This window comes from Erpetoichthys calabaricus, chromosome 11 (assembly GCF_900747795.2).
Source record: "Erpetoichthys calabaricus chromosome 11, fErpCal1.3, whole genome shotgun sequence".
NCBI classification, from domain to species: Eukaryota; Metazoa; Chordata; class Cladistia; order Polypteriformes; family Polypteridae; genus Erpetoichthys; species Erpetoichthys calabaricus.
In genome coordinates, this window is record NC_041404.2 from 143831199 (window position 1) to 143852428 (window position 21230).

General features: G+C 41.4%; 2 protein-coding genes across 5 annotated transcripts in view; both read right to left on the minus strand.

Moving 5' to 3' along the window:
- The window catches only part of LOC114661091 (parvalbumin beta-like), a 21762-nt gene extending 6469 nt beyond the window's left edge, over window positions 1-15293 (minus strand). Inside the window, exons 1-4 of one of the 4 annotated variants that reach the window (XM_028814216.2) lie at window positions 15040-15293; window positions 13679-13746; window positions 12837-12969; window positions 10638-10725 (exon numbers count right to left, since the gene is read on the minus strand). In XM_028814216.2, the coding sequence (XP_028670049.2) occupies window positions 10638-10725; window positions 12837-12969; window positions 13679-13746; window positions 15040-15278 (528 nt within the window). In that variant the 5' untranslated portion in view covers window positions 15279-15293. Of the gene's footprint in view, window positions 1-10637; window positions 10726-12836; window positions 12970-13678; window positions 13747-15039 lie in introns of those variants that run through there. The other 3 variants (XM_051933384.1, XM_051933385.1, XM_051933383.1) reach the window with 3 other exon arrangements.
- LOC114661093 (parvalbumin, thymic-like) overlaps window positions 1-21230 on the minus strand; it is a 42690-nt gene that overhangs the window by 10315 nt on the left and 11145 nt on the right. The window lies entirely within an intron of this gene.

The following is a 21230-nucleotide window of genomic DNA, read 5'->3' on the forward strand; positions in this document are numbered from 1 at the left end:
CCATTTATTCATCAGCAGCGTGGACAACTTTGCGGTAGGCCGTCGCGCGTCCTTTTGCGCGTGCAGGCCGACCACCAAGGTGCTGTAGCGGCGCGCGCACTACAACGACGCACCCCCTTGCTGTTAAATCTTCTCTCATGAAATTCATCCAACTTAAACAGAAACGGCGCAGTTCCGTCATCTGCTACTACGCGTGACCGTTGTCTTCATAAGAATGACTTATGATCGCTTTGAAATCATTTCAGGTTTTTCTGTCCGGTGCCTTGCAACTCACGACGAGTAAACCCACACATGTGAAACGCCGTTTGACTCGTCTTGATGTCCATACTCTCGAAAGTAACGGTTCCTTAATGGTACTTCACAGTGCGGAGTCCTCGTGGAGTCATTGCTTATCAAAGAACCGTTTAATTCTGGGAAGGTTTTTTTTTCCATATTAAATTGTTTTTTGAGGTTAAGGTTCCTATAATATGTGGATAAAATTAAACACTCGAGGTATAGGATGCTGCCAAACTAACCCTAACCCTAATAATAGTAGAAAAAAAAATCTTTAATATGTAGGCTACATAGAAGGACACAAACAGATTAAAAAAAACCTGAACTTAGCCCCTGTGTCATTGTATGCAGCAAGAGTGCTTTAAAAATCAGGAGCACACTAGTATTTCACAGATCTGTTACCATCCGTTATTTATTGTATCAGAGATCTGAATAAATAAAGGGTCTTTCCGGAACCTTCATGTGGATGGTTCTTTTGGGAACCAGAAATGTTTCCCTATTGCATCACTCTGAAGGACCACTTTGGCACCTTCATTTATAGATCGGGACAATGCTAACTTCAACACTTATCAAGGGTTTAGCCCCCTGTGGTTGACAAATCCCCTTGAAGTCTCACAAGGTCAACCAGCATTTGTTCTGCCTTTGGAGTTTACATGCCGTCGATCAACAAGCATTAACAGAATGTTGAAATGGCAGGAATTAGGGCGGAGCTTCAGAACATTGGGGTGGCGTTGGGTTTGGGGGGCATGGAAGCCTAAAGTGCATTGGACAGGTGAGGTGGGTGGCTATCATTGATCAGAGGCTGGATGCCATGGGCTAATCACATAATGACACCACTGGTTTAGTTATGCAAAACATTGAGTTTTTTGGGACCCCCCCCCCTATATTTTTGACCCTCATTGTTAGGTCATTTTTTAGACCCGATTTTGTGCAGGAAAATTACCTCCTTATGATAAAGAGCAAGCCAATAGGTGTCTTCAGCAAAAATGACCAGAAGGACATGAAGTTGTGCAAGCCACATTAACTGACCCCCTAATGGGATATGAGGGGTCAAAGGTACTCGTTTTCACAAAACTTTAAAAAATGGGAACTGGTACTATAGGCCTATGGAGTGTGATTTTAAGGTTGCTGATCATGAGTATGATCATATTTATGATATTTGATTCAAAGCCAGTGGTCCGAACCCTCAAAGAGGCCACTCCCAGAAGGTTAAAAGTGACAAATTTCAAACATAAGCATGTGGGGGTGTTGATTTTGACTATTTCAAGGTCACTGAGTGTGAATCTGAGGTTATTTTTGATTTTGAGCCATTACTAGGGACATAGCCCTCTGTGGACCTATCAGATTGTGAAAAATGATCAACTTCTATTATGGTCGAGAACATTTAGACTTTAAACATTAAAACTGAAGCACGCATTTTAATATTTCAAATATGCGATGCAACTCGGCTTGTTTATTATGCACTTCTACTCCATGAAGTGAATCCCTACATTTCTTATGAACACCCCGAATTAGGGCAGTGTATGCTAATTCCACTTTTTTATTCACTTATTATTCAGCTGACGCCTTTAACCAGGGTGACTTCCAACCAGGGGTTTAGCAATGAACTCTGGGTCCTACACATAAGCAGTCTCTGTGAGCTCCTTCTTCTCGACCCATGTTCGTCACACGTTCTTTTCATCCCAGGCTTCGAGGGTTCCCTCACCCAGTGGGCCCTCGGTAATCATTACCCCTCCCTCCCCCCCAATATGACGCCCATAGCTTCCAACATTTGAGATACGACTGATGACATTCCTGTTGTATTTTTTTCCAATTGGGACAGAGGTAGGTGAAGTGACTGGCTTAGTGGTCACACAGTGCCAGTAGCAGGATTTTAACCCACAAAGCTCAGGGTCTGAAGTCCAAAGGGTTTTGTTCTCTGTAGTTAATAAGCTACTCGAACCCGCATCTGGCCCAACTACCTCTTCTACTGAAGTCTGTGAGATATTCCTCCACTTTTTCCGTAGCAAAATTAAAGATCTAAATAATTCAAGTAACATAAATACATAATCTGTTTATATCTCTCCATGCTTTCCCACTCCATCCAGCTCCTTCTCTAAGTTCTCACCAGTCACATCTGCGTTTGTTAATAACCTGCTTTGTAAGATGAGGCCGACTACTTGTGGTACTGGACCCCATTTCCAGCACACTACTTAAATCCTGCTTTCATGCCATAATCCCGACTGTTACAACAATAAAAAACTCATCCCTTGACACTGGCTCTGTGCCGCTCACTTTAAAATCGCTTCTGTAACCCCAGTGTTAAAAAAGTCTGGTCTTGATGCTGACAATCTTAACAATTTTCAGCCTATTTCCCACTTACCTTTTCTGTCAAAAGTTCTTGAGCGTGTTGTAGCCTCCCAACTCACCAATTACTTAACCTCTATAATTTGATGGAACCCTTTCAGTCTGGTTTCAGTGTGAAACTGCACTGCTACGGGTAACCAATGATTTGCTTTTATGGCAGCAACATGGCAGCAGACTCTGGACAAACCAACATATTAATTATATTAGACCTCAGTGTAGCGTTTGACACTCAGGTCAGACATGACATTCTATTGTCCAGAATGGAGAACATGCTGGGTATCTCTGGCACTGCCCTCCAGTGGTTCAAGTCCCATCTGACTGATAAGCAAGAGTTTGTTAGTCTTGGCAAAAGCAGATCTAGCTCAGCGCCAGTCACACAAGGAGCTCCTCAGGGCTCTGTCCTCGGCCCTCTGCTTTTCTGTATTTACATGCATCCCCTTGACCATATTATCCGTAGCTATGGACTGGGTTATTATTTTTACGCAGACGATACTCAATTCTATTTCAATGTTAAAAGTGGACTTCATCAGAGCTTTCTTAGCTCGCAACCTGCCCTGAAATTAAAACCTGGATGGAGCAGAACTCGTTAAAATGAAATTGCAACAAAACTGAACTCCTGCAAATTGGGACTAAAGTGCAGCTTAATAAAATGAGCTCCTACACAGTCCATCTTGGCGGTGAACTCATCAGACCTTGCCTCAACTGCAAAGAATCTTGGTGTCATTTTTTGATTCCTCCCTTTCATGTTCTGCCCACATAAATCACATTAAGAAACTTTCTTACTTTCACCTCTGTTACATATCCCGTGTTCGCTCCTTCCTCTCCTTTTCTAATGCTGAGAAACTCGTCCATGCTTTTATCACATCCCACATCGATTATTGTAATTCTCTACTGGCAGTTGGTGCCCCTCTAATCTTATATCACACCTCCAGCTTATTCAAAACTCGGCTTGCAAGAGTCCTTACTCGAACCAGCAGCAGCGAGCACATCACACCCATCCTGCTTCACCTTCACTGGCTCCCTGTGTCTTACAGGATCGAATATAAAATCCTTTCCTACCGCCCACTAAGGTCCTCTGATTCTGGTAATCTTGTTGTACCCCACACTAATCTACACTCCATGGGTGACAGCAGGGCCTTCAGCTGTATAGCGCCCAGACTCTGGAATGACCTACCGAAATTAATCAGGTTAGCTGACTCCATGAATTCTTTTAAAAAACAACTCAAAACTCATCTGTTGAGTTGGCTTTTAGCTCTACTTGACTTTATCACCCTTCTCTCAGTTTACCTCTGTGTCAAGATGCTCATGTAACCTGTGTGTGTGTGTGCTTTGCCATCAATTATGTTGTCTGTTAGGCTTTTTCTCTGAATTTACTGTCTTAATCTTCTTTATTTATTTATCTGGTTTAGTACAATGCTATATACTGTATACCCTGACGTTCTTTCTTAAACTCTGTGAAAGTGCCTTGAGCATGGGAAAGGCGCTAGTGTAAATAAATTGCATTATCATTATTAGTTTGTGAGGTGCTGTATAAAATAAAGTCATGATTGGTATCGGTTTAGTAGTAATCAGGCTTAAGTTGGCAGCTCGCCTTTGGGTGTCATGGGATTTCTCATATTATGGCTTATTTAGTGCAGGACTGATAGATAGATAGATAGAGATAGATAGATAGATAGATAGATAGATAGGATAGATAGATAGATAGATAGATAGATAGATAGATAGATAGATAGATAGGATAGATAGACTTTATTAATCCCAAGGGGAAATTCACAAAGTGTCCAGGAAACGAGTCCACATAAAAGAAAGTGGTAGGAGTGATCAATGAAATAGAGAAAAAGGTAGAAAGATAAAGTCGTACACGGGAGCTGCTGGAAAGGCTGCCACTCGTGCGGCACCCTGAGTCACAAAAAAGCAAAGTTAAGATACCAGATCAGTTTCTAAAGGCTCTATAGTGGCGAGTATCTGCATTGTAGATATTTCAAGCCATTTTGCATTGTTTTCTGAAGTCCAAAGCCCTTAACAGCTACACCCACGCCACAAATTGTCATCCATTTTAAATTGATTTATGCTTCTCAATTTCCCTGTAAATCTATTCAGGGAAGCTGCTTAGAGAAAAGTTCTGGACGGGATGGCAGACTCGCATTTACATTCAGTTGACCACCAAAGCAGTTCACCATCATATCTGACAGCATGTCCTCCATCATCATCATGTACAGTACATAGCGCCATCTCTGTGACACTTTACGCAGAAAACACGATTGTGATTGGATTTGAATCTGAACACCTAAGCAACAGAAGAAAATGAAAAATTAAAACAGTGACGTAATTAGAGGTAGATATTTACTAATGGAGGTCATAAAACAGCGGTTCTCAAACTGTGGGGTGCGCCCCTTTTTTGTAGGGAATGTTGCCATATGTGGCAAAATTTTAAACTTGTAGTGGTGTATCGGCAGCAAAAAATATAGGATAAATTTTATTAGGGTTTCAAAAAAACATCGGGGGGGGGTCGTGATTAAAACTGTTATGAAAACTCGGGTCGCAAATACTTAAAGGTTTGAGAAACGCTGCCATAAAGAGAAGTTCTGGAAAGACCTGACAGCACAACCGCTTACCCTAACTTATTAGAAACTAGCCATCCGCCTTGGATCCGCCCACGTAGTAGGTAAAACAGGACAGTGAGGATCACCCTGCCCGGGCTCCCCACTCCTGACATCACGCTTCCCCCTGCCCACGGCCCGCAGCTTCTGTCTCGGATTAGCACGAATATATCACTCCTGCAAGCAATCTGTGATTCTTAGCATGATGAGAGAAGTTGCTAAATCAACCGGAAATGTTCAAGCAAATTATAGAAAAAAAGCCAGATCTAAATCCATTAAGTATGTTCTCTCATTCGCTAGCTAAGTGGAGGTAAGGTACACGTCCCGAAGGCTGGTGCGTGAGTGAGGAGTGAGGTTTTCTCTGCATGTTGTTGAATTTTTTTTCCAGGTTTTGACCAATTCAGTAGTCTTTTCAACGACTCTTCAAGCTGACATTATACAGGAAGCTCCCCCAACTCTTTTCTGGGTTTTTGCCTCTCTATTGTATTACAACACGAACAGTAGGGGAACCACTTTGATCCATCACCCACCTGGATGATGCCATGGCAGCCATCATTGTACCAGTACACTCACCAGGGTTTGAGGAGAGATAAGGCAGTTAGCCAATAAGGGACAAGAGATGTTTATGGGGCCAAAATGGAGAAGACCATGATGGGCAATTTAGCATCGTTAATAACCATGGAGAATCAGGACCTTGGTTTTACTTCTCATCTGAGAGACAGCACCATGTTACCTCCACAGTGTCCCCGTCACTGCACTGGGGCATTGGGATCTACACACAGACCCCCTACTGGCCTCACCAACACCTTCTCAACTTTAGATTCTTCCTAGATGGTCTCCCATCCAAGTCCTGGTCAGGCCCAAACATGCTTACCTTTCGGTAGATGACCTGTTCTGAAGTGGAAGTGATAAGCCAAACCCCCAACCCCCCCCCCCCGTGACCATTAAAGTGAACTCAGCTGGATGGTGAAGTTGGATGGATGGATCAGTGCCAAAAGCATTTTTAACTTAACGTGGCCATATTGACATCTGAAGAGGACACTTGATGTTGATAGAGAGCGACAGAAAGTGTGTGGGGAGCCTGGCTTTATACCCACAAAGCTGGTTTGGGTTTAAAGTTTCAAAACTAAACAATCAATCACATACAAGTATTCACATGTTTTTGCAGCATGTTTATTTAATCCTTGTCTGCCACCTTAAGTGCAATCATCATAACCATCCACATGCAGAGAGAACAGGTGGTGTGGAAATGTAAAATGGCAGAAAAGGGAAGAGGAGGCAATAATGAGCAATCTTCAGAACCTGCAGTTCAGTTTAACAGGCTTGTGAGGCCCGGGCACAACTGCCAGGTCCAGCTGCATTTTCCACTCATCTTGATGATTTAAGTGTGCACTAAGGCAGTGAATTCTACAAAATGTTACATAGTTTGATGTTAATCTCGAGTTGTTACGATACTATCTATCTATCTACTACGTCGTTATTATTATTCATGTTCAATAAAGGCTGGCTGGTTGCGTCGCAAGCAATTAAGGCTCCTTGGTCGGTCTGAGTGCGCTTGTACGGTGAGTGTCGAATGCACATGTACCAATGCTGAGAAAAATAGGCCGCAACATTAGGCCTAATGTCGTCTTAATCCGGCACTGGGGACCACTTTGTCAAAGTCAAAGATATGAAGTACCTCTTATTCCTAACAGCCTCTTATGATAAATTCTTTGTGTTAGAACATATTCTTTTCTTTTCTGCTACATGTGAAAACTACTGTAACGACCAAAGGTGCAAAAAAGAAGAGTTGGCACAATGGCTGAAATAATAAATTAGTGATCCTGAACGTGGCTCTATAAGCACCTCCTTACCTTAAATGCCTATAGTATTCATGCTGTGATGCCCCATGAAGATGCCATATCACTGTAAAAAAATGGCTGTAAATGAACAATAAACTACTGGCTACGAGTTTCATTACTTTCATGTTACGGCATAATTACTGTATGTTACAATAACAAAAGTGTTTATACAGGGACTTCACAGTAAACTGGGCCATAAAATTACTGTTATATGGAAGTATGCTTCTGGCTTTTGAATTACATTTATAATTTATTTCCAATTGACAGTAATTTTCACGTCAGGTGCAATAGCACTGCATCCCAGGAACCACAAATATCACTAAAACATAATGGAATTATATCACTGTACTTAAAATAGATCGGTGTATCTAACCTATAAGAGCAAGAAAGGTCAGTACAAATCATTAAATGCGTCCCAACATATTTCATGTTTCTTATTTCTGTTTATTTAGTTATTTCTTCCTTTAACTGTTAAGGTGACATCGCACGCAACTTAACATAAGCCCCAAAATGAAAACAGTCACTTCCACCCTTCAAAGTCGAGAGGGCGGGCTCCAGCGAGTTCTTTGTATTGATTGGTGAATTGTCAGTAGTGCGAACGTACACCTTCAGCCATGAAGCGCCACTTTTACAGCAGACACTTCAGTTTCAGGCTCCTTACGATGAATCCGAAATTTCTTCAGTTACAGTCGCCGCTTTGTACAGTCATTCTGAGTGACTTTTTCTTGCATTCTTGTCTGCCGCGCACAGTCGCAACTTTGAGCCGCTAGAGTCCCAAAGCAAGCAAAGTGCATGCGTCCTCTCTGCGGACGATTCACCAATCAGAACAATTTTACCCTCTAGAGCCCGCCCTCTCAGTTTTGACGAGTGGAAGTGACAGTTTCCATTTCGTGGCTTGTTTCATGTTGCGTGTGGTGTCCATGAAAAAAAAAATTAAGAAATAAATAGATACATATTGAAATATTCAGTTATGTATATATATTGAAAAATGCTATATATATATATAAATATATATATATTACAGTATATTATATATTTCTTAACAAATTTAATCATTCATGCTTACATTTCACGTTGTAAGATTAGATTAGATATGCTTTATTTTTTAAACTTGTAATTTATTGTCACATTTTGTGGTACTTTTATTTACTTGCGTATTTATTTATTTACTTTGTCATGAATATTATGGCAACACGATAATGCAGTGGTTGCTCTGTTGCCTTTCACCCAAGGAGGCTGGGTTTCATGTCATAGGTCTTCCCTGCCTGGAATCTGCATGTTCTCCCAGTGTCTGCGTGGGTTTCCTCTGGATGTTCCAGATTCCACCCACAGTCCAAACACATGCAAGTTAGGTGTATTGATGGTGCTATATTGGCCCCTGATTCATGTGTGTCTCTGTGAGTTCATCCTGTATATGACTGGTGCCTGACTTGTGTCAATATGGAATAGTGGGGAGGGGGGCTTCTTGAACTTTAGTCCCTGATCGCAAGCATCCAGCCCCATGTCAATCAGGACCTTCCTGCCTACCCATCCAATGAAGTTAGGTTTCTAACCCTTGATCTTGGAAAGTCCAGCTCATGTTCCTCCCATTCAGCATTCTAGTAGACTCCATGGTGGACCCTATTGTCAACAGTCCCCACCGTTCGTCATCAATGGAATGACATGTGTCTCTAATATATGCCATTTGGTAATGGGATTTGTAAAAGCAGTGCTAATATTTGTGATGCATCATCTGTTGGAATGACAAATGCAATGTATTAGTCTCTGTTATATGCCATTTGTTATGGTATTTGTAAAAGCAGTGTTTAAAGTTAGTGAGGTGCCATCTGTTAGAATGACAGATAAAAAAGCAACAGGGTGGACACATAGACATTTATTCATTTATTAAGGTGGATTCCACCACTGATGTATTGAGTGAGAGACTTAATCTGCAGCCTGTCCTTGTATTGTACAAAGGTGACAAATTTTTACAATGTCTTAAAATGAATTGAATTTTATGCATCATGTACTCATATGGTTTTGCTTCATAAGTCAATTATTATGTCGCTGATCATATTTGGATAGTATATATATGCTGAAGCCAACTCTGATGGGTACAAAACAGGAAAAAACCTGAAGAGGGTCACAGTCCACCTCAAGTCATGCGCTCACATAAGGAAAGTGAAACTGTTACTTGCGGATCCAACTTAAAGGCTACACATTGCCATTTGCCTGCACCCTGAATCACAAGAAATTTACTAAAAAACAAAAGACATTACGGGGTCCTAATACCAGTGAGGCCCTATGCATTATCACCAAAATGTCCTTATTATATAACGATCTATTTATAGAAGCAGGATGCTCATCTCAGCTCCTCTCATTCACACAGACTCATCCACACTCACTCACTAGCAACATGGCCAGTTAACCTAAATGCACATTCAAAATTCATTCAGGCAATTGGCTAGGCCGGGATGGCAACCCCTAATTTAAGTGAAAATCACTAAACCAATGTATCACCCAATAAACAAAAAAATCAAAAATTAGTAGAAAAGGCTCCATATAAGAGAGATTGAAAGAGGCAATATGTAACAGATTGGTACATAGTTATATTAGGCACTATATAATAGATGTGATGCACAGACAGACATAGAAAAAGGACAAGACATTAAATGCACTATATACTAGATAGATATAAAGGCACTGTTTAATAGATTGATAGATGGCATGTTCAAATCATTATAGTAAAATATATTGAGATAGTCTAATAAAAATATATCAAATGTCATATCATTATTTATATTTGTAGACTATATATTTTCATGAGCTGGCATCGAAGTAATATAGTGAATGTTTGACGCTGCCGCCCTCTTAGCTCAAGCGTCGGTATAACACTTTTAGCTTCCTTAATGTCCTATGTGCAGTTTCATGTTCTTTTTGTGTCTTTGTGGGTTTAGGTGGGTGGCTCTACTGTACACTGAATGCTCTGCCATTGACTTGTTCCTGCCTTGCGCCCGATGCTGCCGAGATGTGGGCTTTGGCCCCCCGTTATTTATATGGAGCGAGTGGAATACTCGCACGTCTAAGCCCTGCGGGTGTCCCCTCCGCATTCTGCTGTGCTGTACGAGCTCAAGACCCACTCACAGGAACAACGGAAAGCAATACATTGAAATGACTCGCACGAGATCGTTCTCTATTGGTTTTATTCATTTATTTGCATTGTAAACAATAAGCAGCGACATTTACAATGTCATTTAATGTACAAAAAAGCACAATTCGTCAATTAGTCAATAAATAAATAAATAGGGGTCTTCAGTCTTACAAAGTGTCAGTCGGGCAGCGGGCAAGTTTACTTCACCAAGGCCTGGAACTCTGCAAAAGATGAGTGGCATAGATGAGAATATAGAAATTTTCTGTTTATTATAAACATTATACTAAACTTTTCTGTTGGATTATTTTTCCTTTTTTCTAATATGGATTGATCTGAATACTGTATTTAGAGGTAACAGGTGGATTCTTTTCATTTTGGTCCTCAGTTTACTGTTATCTGCATTTATGAAGTTAAATCGATGGTTACCTTCTACTCCGATTTTGCCGTCTACTCTGATCGCCTGCAGCCAGGAAGGGTTTTAGTCTCGGCATCAGTTAGAGCTCGAGCACTGGACTGGAAGTTCTGGAGGAACAGCCTGCAAAAAGAAGAAAAGCCCCCGTGAGCAGGCATGCTCTTTTTCTCTTAAAAAAGCGCCTGAACGCGAATAAAATTTAGATGAAAAGAAAACAAAACGGAGAAAAGCTGGCAGCTGGCCATTCGATCTGGTGGGTCTTTTGAGTTCTTTACTGTGTTTTCTCATTCGGCACACGATCACACCGACCTCAGAATAGCCGTAGGTGACCAAATTAGACCACCGGCATCCTCAGTTAAATTTATAATGAGTTCTTCGAAATGATTTCCTGCATCGATATACAGACATGAATTTATAAGATGTCGATTTCCTCGTTTGATAAAATGCGGTATAATGTGACTACTTCTTTTACGGTCCATAAGGATGAATGTTTTGGTGATCCACTGATCATTTCACCAATCTATTTATAAGATGTGCCTCGTGTGACCCAAGTGTGGCAGCAGTTGTTTCAGCTTCACAGCACAATTAACAAACAAATAACAAACATCGCATTCGTCTTAAGCCACTGAAGTTAACTCACTTAGGTCAATTCCATCCATACATCCATCCATTTTCCAACACGCTGAATCCAAACACAGGGTCACGGGGTTCTGCTGGAGCCAATCCCAGCCAACACAGGGCACAAGGCAGGAACCAATCCCAGGCAGGGTGCCAACCCACCGCAGGACACACACAAACACACCCACACACTATGGACAATTTAGTATCGCCAGTCCACCTAACCAGCATGTCTTTGGACGTGGGGAGGAAACCGGAGCGCCCGGAGGAAAACCCACGCAAACACGGGAGAACATGCAAACTCCACGAAGGGACGACCCGGGATGCAAATCCTCTCCTCTTTACTGTGAGGCGCCACCATGCCGCCACCAATGTGTTTCTTCTCTGATTACATTTCTACTAAATGAAAGGTGCTATCAATTTTGTGCTACAATTTACTTGTAAAACAAACGCAGCAATAATTTATTATTTCGTTCCGTTCTTAGGGTTCTAAAGGGATATTTGGAAATAGAGTGATGAGCTTTAATTATTGGCAATATAACACACGAAAAAAGAAGCTAAAAGCAAAGCCCAGTTGATAGTGAAAACTTTCAATGGACACACAAACACACATATGTCATCTGTGGACTAATAATCCTTCCGTCTTTAATTTACATTTATTTTTTGTCTGAAACCCTAACAACAAATCAATCGTTTTCATCTTTCCAGAATATGTCCGAAATTTACAGAATTTGTTTGAAATAGCACTCTTGTGTTTTGAAATCACTGCTTTCTCCCACGACCAATTACTGTTGGAACGAGAGTGTGGCACGGTGGAGCAGTGGTAGCGCTGCTGCCTCGCAGTAAGGAGACCTGGGTTCTCTTCCCGGGTCCTCCTGCGTGGAGTTTGCATGTTCTCCCCGTGTCTGCATGAGTTTCCTCCCACAGTCCTAAGACGTGCAAGTTAGGGTGCATTGCCGATCTTTGTTCCTAGTGTGTGTGTGTGTGGTGTGTGTGCCCTGCTGGCGCCATGTCCGTGGATTTGTTCCTGCCTTGAGCCCTGTGTTGGCAGGGATTGGCTCCAGCAGACCCCGTGTTAGGATATAGCGGGTTGAATAATGACTGGAAGGAGAGTAAAGGCAGCAGAAGCGAAGTCGAGGATTGCAGTGTAACACTTTAGGCGCTAGGGGGCTCTGTGAATAACGAATCACCCTACAGGTGTGATGAGCAATAAATTGTTTCAATTAGTACGTAACATTTAAAGATGGCTGGCACCTTTATAAAAAGCATCGAATTGGAAGTTTCTGGCATGCTCTTTTTCTTCTAAAAAGGCGCCTGAGCGCGAATAAATTTAGATGAAAAGAAAAAAAGGAGAAAAATGGGCAGCTGGCCAATTCGATTTGGTTGTGTCTTTTGAGTTTTTTACTGTGTCTTCATTCGGCACAAGATCATCGACCTCAGTAGTCATAGGTGACTAAATCAGACCACCGGGCTCCTCTGGTGAACTTTTGAGCTATGAGGCGGCAGCTGTCTGTTTGCTTATAATCATCAACCCCTTCTATTGTGCCCCTTGGGGGTACTTGTTATTGCTGTTGCATGTATTATGTGAACCCCAAATCCCCCCAATATCTGCTTACTTAAGCTCATCCTCCTCAATGAAGCCGCTGTGGTCCTGGTCCAAAATCTTGAAGACTTTCGCTACATCGGCTGCAGACTTGTTGGCCAGGCCGACCTGAGAGAAGAAGGTCTTGTGGTTGAAAGAATCAGCGGCTGCAACGGAAAGAGACAGTGATATAGTGACACCCTTGGCTTTGCCTTTCAAGGCCTCTTTCGAAGAGGACACCTCAACTGAGTGTTAGAGCAGCTCACTGAACGTGATCTACTTTAAGAGAAGGAGCAATTCAAGGCCAGAATAGAGCGAGGGGAATATAGGCGCATTTTAGAGCCGCTGATGGCACAGAAAGTGTACGTCACGTGGCCGGGTCACGCTGTCACACGTTTGGCATCACTTAAGTAAACTTACTAAGCAGTTTAATGTCTGAAAAGTTTAACCAGAGTCTGCAAGACTCACAAATAACAAATGTATAGAACTTGTCTAGGATAGAGAGTCCGAATAAATTTCGGGGCTAATACTTTCAGCTACAGAAGTGAAATGGAAGACACACTGCTACGTGTTTGCCTTCCTCAAAGCTGCGACATCTCGGATTAGGACTCGCGTCACATACACTCTCTTTAATATTCAAAAATCCACGTCCATGCTTAGGAAGCCTATCCTTTTCCAGTTTCATTAAGAAACGAACTTCTAAATAAAGAGAAGTATAGGCGAGGCGGAGTCCAAATAAACTGATAGATATAGTCAATGCTACGCCATTTTACTTCTAAATAACGTCCAGGGAACTCTTGCCAGAATATAAACTACAACGTGCAGCTGATCCTAGTTCAAAATGTAAAAAATGACTCTAATTAAACCAGAATTTACCTTGGCAATTCTTGATTGCAGCAGCGATATCTTCGTCTTTTAGAAGTCCAGCGAAGGCCATGCTTACTCTGCAAGGAAAAGACATTACAAAATAAAGCAGGTCTGTCAGCTGTGGAAAGGCACCGTAAGAAACGATCATTTATATGACACTCGTAAGTTCTAAGATAGATATAGACGTAAAAGGCACTATATGAGACGCAGACAATTTGAAAGAGATATATTAATATAAAGATAAAGACGTCATATGAAGACGTTATGAAATGATCACTTATATGGCTATCAAAAGTTGATAGATGTGAAAAGACACTATATAATAGACAGATGTGAAAAGCACTAGATAGAGAGATAGATATGAAAGACAATATTAAAAGATAAATATATGAAAGATAAGATATGAAATCATCATTTATATGACTGCTAGAAGTTCAGGGTAGATGTGAAAGACACTATGTGAGATAGATATGCAAGGCACTATATAATAGATAGATATGAAACACAGTATGAAAAAGGGTCGATATGAAGATACAGTTTGAAGTAATTTTTACAGTTGTCACTTGGAAGCGATTAATACATTGATTTATCAGTAAGAAGTAATTATAAATTAATTTCTATATATTTAAAGCCTTTACTGATAAATACATTTCCTGTTTCCGTCTCTCGGGCGTATCTAACAAAATTGATTCCGACTGAGTCGTCTAAAAAGAAAGAAAACTATATATTTCTAACGAGGCTGGATAGATAGATAGACAGATAGATGTACAAAACAGATAAATCTGAAAACATTTACAGTATAATGAATAGATTTGACACAAGGTCCTATTAGATAGCTATGTAGGATACATAAATAGAGTAACGTGCATGAAAGGAGATATCCAATAGATAGATTTTTGTTAGATTTCGTACATGTTCTCATTCCTAGCTGTTTCTCGTAAGCCTCAGCAGATGCGGAGCGCCACCTCTGGTCAGCTCGGTCACATTGACAGGATCAATAAATTCGCGCAGCTGTCTCTAACTTCATCTTTTGGCAGGCGTCTAATAAGCCTCAAGTCAATATGCATAACATATTTTATTATTTAGATCATGCTTTCCTTCTCACTAAAGGTCAATGGCTGACATCTATTCAATTTTTATTTTACGCATATAATCTCGTCACTTTTGTCATTTTAGACAAAATCAGCAAACTAAGCACTATGTACTCTTCATGAAAATAAAACTTTTACCCTTTCTTTTTTGCCCTTGCTTTTCCTTTGTTTATTGTAACGTTGCCCCCTTTTCCCGTTAGCTGTACTGATCTGCTTTTGGACCCTCTCTGCTCCGTTCAAGGCAAGCAGCCCACCCTGAGGGCAGATATTCCGACTCACCTTCGGTTAGAAAGAGATAGTGAAGAAGATTTACGAGAGACTGCTTGTCCTAAGAGTTGGGACCCAGACTTCAGAAAGCTGTCCTGTGAGTGCGCATGCAGGGAGGGGGGTCCTCTTATATGTGCTTTGGGAAGCCCTCCTGTTCTCGAGTGGGTGCCCGGCTCTGGTTTCAAGACATGCCAGCTAAACAGATTGTTCAAATAATATGTCAGAGGAATGTGAGGGGCCTCTGTCCTCATCCCATATAAGTAAAATTGTCGCAGGATGCATCGTGTTCCCATTTAGCGCTGTTTACATCCTAATTCTATCCTCGTCAAAAATAGCATCCAGACGAGAGTGCGCCTCCGTCGCTCATTGTCCAAAGCAGCTCCTTCGTTCCACAGGCCGACGCCTGCTTTTCTAGCATGATTTTCATTCATTACTAAGAAATAGCAGAGATTTTTTTTTATTAACCCACGTTATCTATCTTCAATTAAATATTAAAAGTCTTTTATCCACCCTAGCACCTCGACGAGTCATTTTATATTCGTGAAATTACTGTTCGGTTCTTGTTAAAGGCTTTGGGAGGCAATGAAAATTAAATGTTTCCATTAACATTAGCATGGACGTTTAATTATCTAATATGTTTTGTTTGTTATAGTTATAAGAGGATGCTGCAAAATACCTTGCCCTGTATTGTTCACAGCATGAGATTACAGTAAAAGGCCATCTGAAAAGTTTTGTCCACAGCCCTAGCCCAACGAAGCACAATTTCTCCAAAGCGCCTAATTGTCCTCACTTCTGTCGCCTGCGGACGTAATTCCGTTTTTTCTTAAATTCTGTTGAAGTGCCTTGAGCATGGGAAAGGCGCTATATAAATAAAATGTATTATTATTACTTTATGCGACATGTTCAGTTACACAAATTAATTTATTTTTAATCTGAGGTTGGCATGAAAGCTGTTCCTGTCTTTTCCGTATACATATCGGAGATGATTAGGATGAACAAGATTTACAAAACGGGACACAACTCATTAATCTAACAAGTGTGGTAGGGGTCCCCCGCGTTGTAGTTTCCTGTGAGTTATAAATATATATATATATATATATATATATATATATTATATATATATATATATATATATATATATTCGAAGATGAGGGGGGTGTTCTTCGAGGTTCGAGCGCAATCATCACATGGCCAGCTGATTAAAGCAATGCATGGCATTAAAACGGAATGTCTGGTGACCCCTTGCAGAGCTAATGGCCTGCAAAAAGCGCTCTTCAGAGACAAATGTGATTAAATGTAAATGATAAATGCGCAGCCAAGGCAAGTCACATGCAGGGACTGGGAATTCGATGATTAATAAATCACGAGACGGTGCTCGACACTCGAAGCTTATACGCACTTTTCCTGGTCTCCATTTGCACTAAATAGTGGGAAACAAAACTACACGTGTACTGAAAGTGGATCTGTCTGGGCATCTGGACAACAAATTGCGAGAAACTATAGCATAAGGGATCCTAAGCAAAAACAGGTGCCATACAGATAAACAAAAGCCCCTCACAAGTAGACCGGGCTGCGTAGATATGCGGCGCATAGCGCGTAAGTTTGCCTTTTCAAATCAAACATTTCCAATTGCTGGGCCACCTCTGACCGCGGCCGGCGCGACCTTTGCTCAGCCCATTTATTCATCAGCAGCGTGGACAACTTTGCGGTAGGCCGTCGCGCGTCCTTTTGCGCGTGCAGGCCGACCACCAAGGTGCTGTAGCGGCGCGCGCACTACAACGACGCACCCCCCTTGCTGTTAAATCTTCTCTCATGAAATTCATCCAACTTAAACAGAAACGGCGCAGTTCCGTCATCTGCTACTACGCGTGACCGTTGTCTTCATAAGAATGACTTATGATCGCTTTGAAATCATTTCAGGTTTTTCTGTCCGGTGCCTTGCAACTCACGACGAGTAAACCCACACATGTGAAACGCCGTTTGACTCGTCTTGATGTCCATACTCTCGAAAGTAACGGTTCCTTAATGGTACTTCACAGTGCGGAGTCCTCGTGGAGTCATTGCTTATCAAAGAACCGTTTAATTCTGGGAAGGTTTTTTTTTCCATATTAAATTGTTTTTTGAGGTTAAGGTTCCTATAATATGTGGATAAAATTAAACACTCGAGGTATAGGATGCTGCCAAACTAACCCTAACCCTAATAATAGTAGAAAAAAAAAATCTTTAATATGTAGGCTACATAGAAGGACACAAACAGATTAAAAAAAACCTGAACTTAGCCCTGTGTCATTGTATGCAGCAAGAGTGCTTTAAAAATCAGGAGCACACTAGTATTTCACAGATCTGTTACCATCCGTTATTTATTGTATCAGAGATCTGAATAAATAAAGGGTCTTTCCGGAACCTTCATGTGGATGGTTCTTTTGGGAACCAGAAATGTTTCCCTATTGCATCACTCTGAAGGACCACTTTGGCACCTTCATTTATAGATCGGGACAATGCTAACTTCAACACTTATCAAGGGTTTAGCCCCCTGTGGTTGACAAATCCCCTTGAAGTCTCACAAGGTCAACCAGCATTTGTTCTGCCTTTGGAGTTTACATGCCGTCGATCAACAAGCATTAACAGAATGTTGAAATGGCAGGAATTAGGGCGGAGCTTCAGAACATTGGGGTGGCGTTGGGTTTGGGGGGCATGGAAGCCTAAAGTGCATTGGAGAGGTGAGGTGGGTGGCTATCATTGATCAGAGGCTGGATGCCATGGGCTAATCACATAATGACACCACTGGTTTAGTTATGCAAAACATTGAGTTTTTTGGGACCCCCCCCCCCCCTATATTTTTGACCCTCATTGTTAGGTCATTTTTAGACCCGATTTTGTGCAGGAAAATTACCTCCTTATGATAAAGAGCAAGCCAATAGGTGTCTTCAGCAAAAATGACCAGAAGGACATGAAGTTGTGCAAGCCACATTAACTGACCCCCTAATGGGATATGAGGGGTCAAAGGTACTCGTTTTCACAAAACTTTAAAGAATGGGAACTGGTACTATAGGCCTATGGAGTGTGATTTTAAGGTTGCTGATCATGAGTATGATCATATTTATGATATTTGATTCAAAGCCAGTGGTCCGAACCCTCAAAGAGGCCACTCCCAGAAGGTTAAAAGTGACAAATTTCAAACATAAGCATGTGGGGGTGTTGATTTTGACTATTTCAAGGTCACTGAGTGTGAATCTGAGGTTATTTTTGATTTTTGAGCCATTACTAGGGACATAGCCCTCTGTGGACCTATCAGATTGTGAAAAATGATCAACTTCTATTATGGTCGAGAACATTTAGACTTTAAACATTAAAACTGAAGCACGCATTTTAATATTTCAAATATGCGATGCAACTCGGCTTGTTTATTATGCACTTCTACTCCATGAAGTGAATCCCTACATTTCTTATGAACACCCCGAATTAGGGCAGTGTATGCTAATTCCACTTTTTTATTCACTTATTATTCAGCTGACGCCTTTAACCAGGGTGACTTCCAACCAGGGGTTTAGCAATGAACTCTGGGTCCTACACATAAGCAGTCTCTGTGAGCTCCTTCTTCTCGACCCATGTTCGTCACACGTTCTTTTCATCCCAGGCTTCGAGGGTTCCCTCACCCAGTGGGCCCTCGGTAATCATTACCCCTCCCTCCCCCCCAATATGACGCCCATGCTTCCAACATTTGAGATACGACTGATGACATTCCTGTTGTATTTTTTTCCAATTGGGACAGAGGTAGGTGAAGTGACTGGCTTATGGTCACACAGTGCCAGTAGCAGGATTTTAACCCACAAAGCTCAGGGTCTGAAGTCCAAAGGGTTTTGTTCTCTGTAGTTAATAAGCTACTCGAACCCGCATCTGGCCCAACTACCTCTTCTACTGAAGTCTGTGAGATATTCCTCCACTTTTTCCGTAGCAAAATTAAAGATCTAAATAATTCAAGTAACATAAATACATAATCTGTTTATATCTCTCCCTGCTTTCCCACTCCATCCAGCTCCTTCTCTAAGTTCTCACCAGTCACATCTGCGTTTGTTAATAACCTGCTTTGTAAGATGAGGCCGACTACTTGTGTACTGGACCCCATTTCCAGCACACTACTTAAATCCTGCTTTCATGCCATAATCCCGACTGTTACAACAATAAAAAACTCATCCCTTGACACTGGCTCTGTGCCGCTCACTTTTAAAATCGCTTCTGTAACCCCAGTGTTAAAAAAGTCTGGTCTTGATGCTGACAATCTTAACAATTTTCAGCCTATTTCCCACTTACCTTTTCTGTCAAAAGTTCTTGAGCGTGTTGTAGCCTCCCAACTCACCAATTACTTAACCTCTAATAATTTGATGGAACCCTTTCAGTCTGGTTTCAGTGTGAAACTGCACTGCTACGGGTAACCAATGATTTGCTTATGGCAGCAACATGGCAGCAGACTCTGGACAAACCAACATATTAATTATATTAGACCTCAGTGTAGCGTTTGACACTCAGGTCAGACATGACATTCTATTGTCCAGAATGGAGAACATGCTGGGTATCTCTGGCACTGCCCTCCAGTGGTTCAAGTCCCATCTGACTGATAAGCAAGAGTTTGTTAGTCTTGGCAAAAGCAGATCTAGCTCAGCGCCAGTCACACAAGGAGCTCCTCAGGGCTCTGTCCTCGGCCCTCTGCTTTTCTGTATTTACATGCATCCCCTTGACCATATTATCCGTAGCTATGGACTGGGTTATTATTTTTACGCAGACGATACTCAATTCTATTTCAATGTTAAAAGTGGAACTTCATCAGAGCTTTCTTAGCTCGCAACCTGCCTGAAATTAAAACCTGGATGGAGCAGAACTCTTTAAAATGAAATTGCAACAAAACTGAACTCCTGCAAATTGGGACTAAAGTGCAGCTTAATAAAATGAGCTCCTACACAGTCCATCTTGGCGGTGATCTCATCAGACCTGCCTCTACTGCAAAGAATCTTGGTGTCATTTTTGATTCCTCCCTTTCATGTTCTGCCCACATAAATCACATTAAGAAACTTTCTTACTTTCACCTCTGTTACATATCCCGTGTTCGCTCCTTCCTCTCCTTTTCTAATGCTGAGAAACTCGTCCATGCTTTTATCACATCCCACATCGATTATTGTAATTCTCTACTGGCAGTTGGTGCCCCTTCTAATCTTATATCACACCTCCAGCTTATTCAAAACTCGGCTGCAAGAGTCCTTACTCGAACCAGCAGCAGCGAGCACATCACACCCATCCTGCTTCACCTTCACTGGCTCCCTGTGTCTTACAGGATCGAATATAAAATCCTTTCCTACCGCCCACTAAGGTCCTCTGATTCTGGTAATCTTGTTGTACCCCACACTAATCTACACTCCATGGGTGACAGCAGGGCCTTCAGCTGTATAGCGCCCAGACTCTGGAATGACCTACCGAAATTAATCAGGTTAGCTGACTCCATGAATTCTTTTAAAAAACAACTCAAAACTCATCTGTTGAGTTTGGCTTTTAGCTCTACTTGACTTTATCACCCTTCTCTCAGTTTACCTCTGTGTCAAGATGCTCATGTAACCTGTGTGTGTGTGTGCTATGCCATCAATTATGTTGTCTGTTAGGCTTTTTCTCTGAATTTACTGTCTTAATCTTCTTTGTTTTTTTTATCTGGTTTAGTACAATGCTATATACTGTATACCCTGACGTTCTTTCTTAAACTCTGTGAAGTGCCTTGAGCATGGGAAAGGCGCTATGTAAATAAAATGCATTATCATTATTAGTTTGTGAGGTGCTGTATAAAATAAAGTCATGATTGGTATGGTTAGTGTAATCAGGCTTAAGTTGGCAGCTCGCCTTTGGGTGTCATGGGATTTTCTCATATTATGGCTTATTTTAGTGCAGGACTGATAGATAGATAGATAGATAGATAGATAGATAGATAGATAGATAGATAGATAGATAGATAGATAGATAGATAGATAGATAGATAGATAGATAGATAGATAGATAGATAGATAGATAGATACTTTATTAATCCCAAGGGGAAATTCACAAAGTGTCCAGGAAACGAGTCCACATAAAAGAAAGTGGTAGGAGTGATCAATGAAATAGAGAAAAAGGTAGAAAGATAAAGTCGTACACGGAGCTGCTGGAAAGGCTGCCACTCGTGGCGGCAC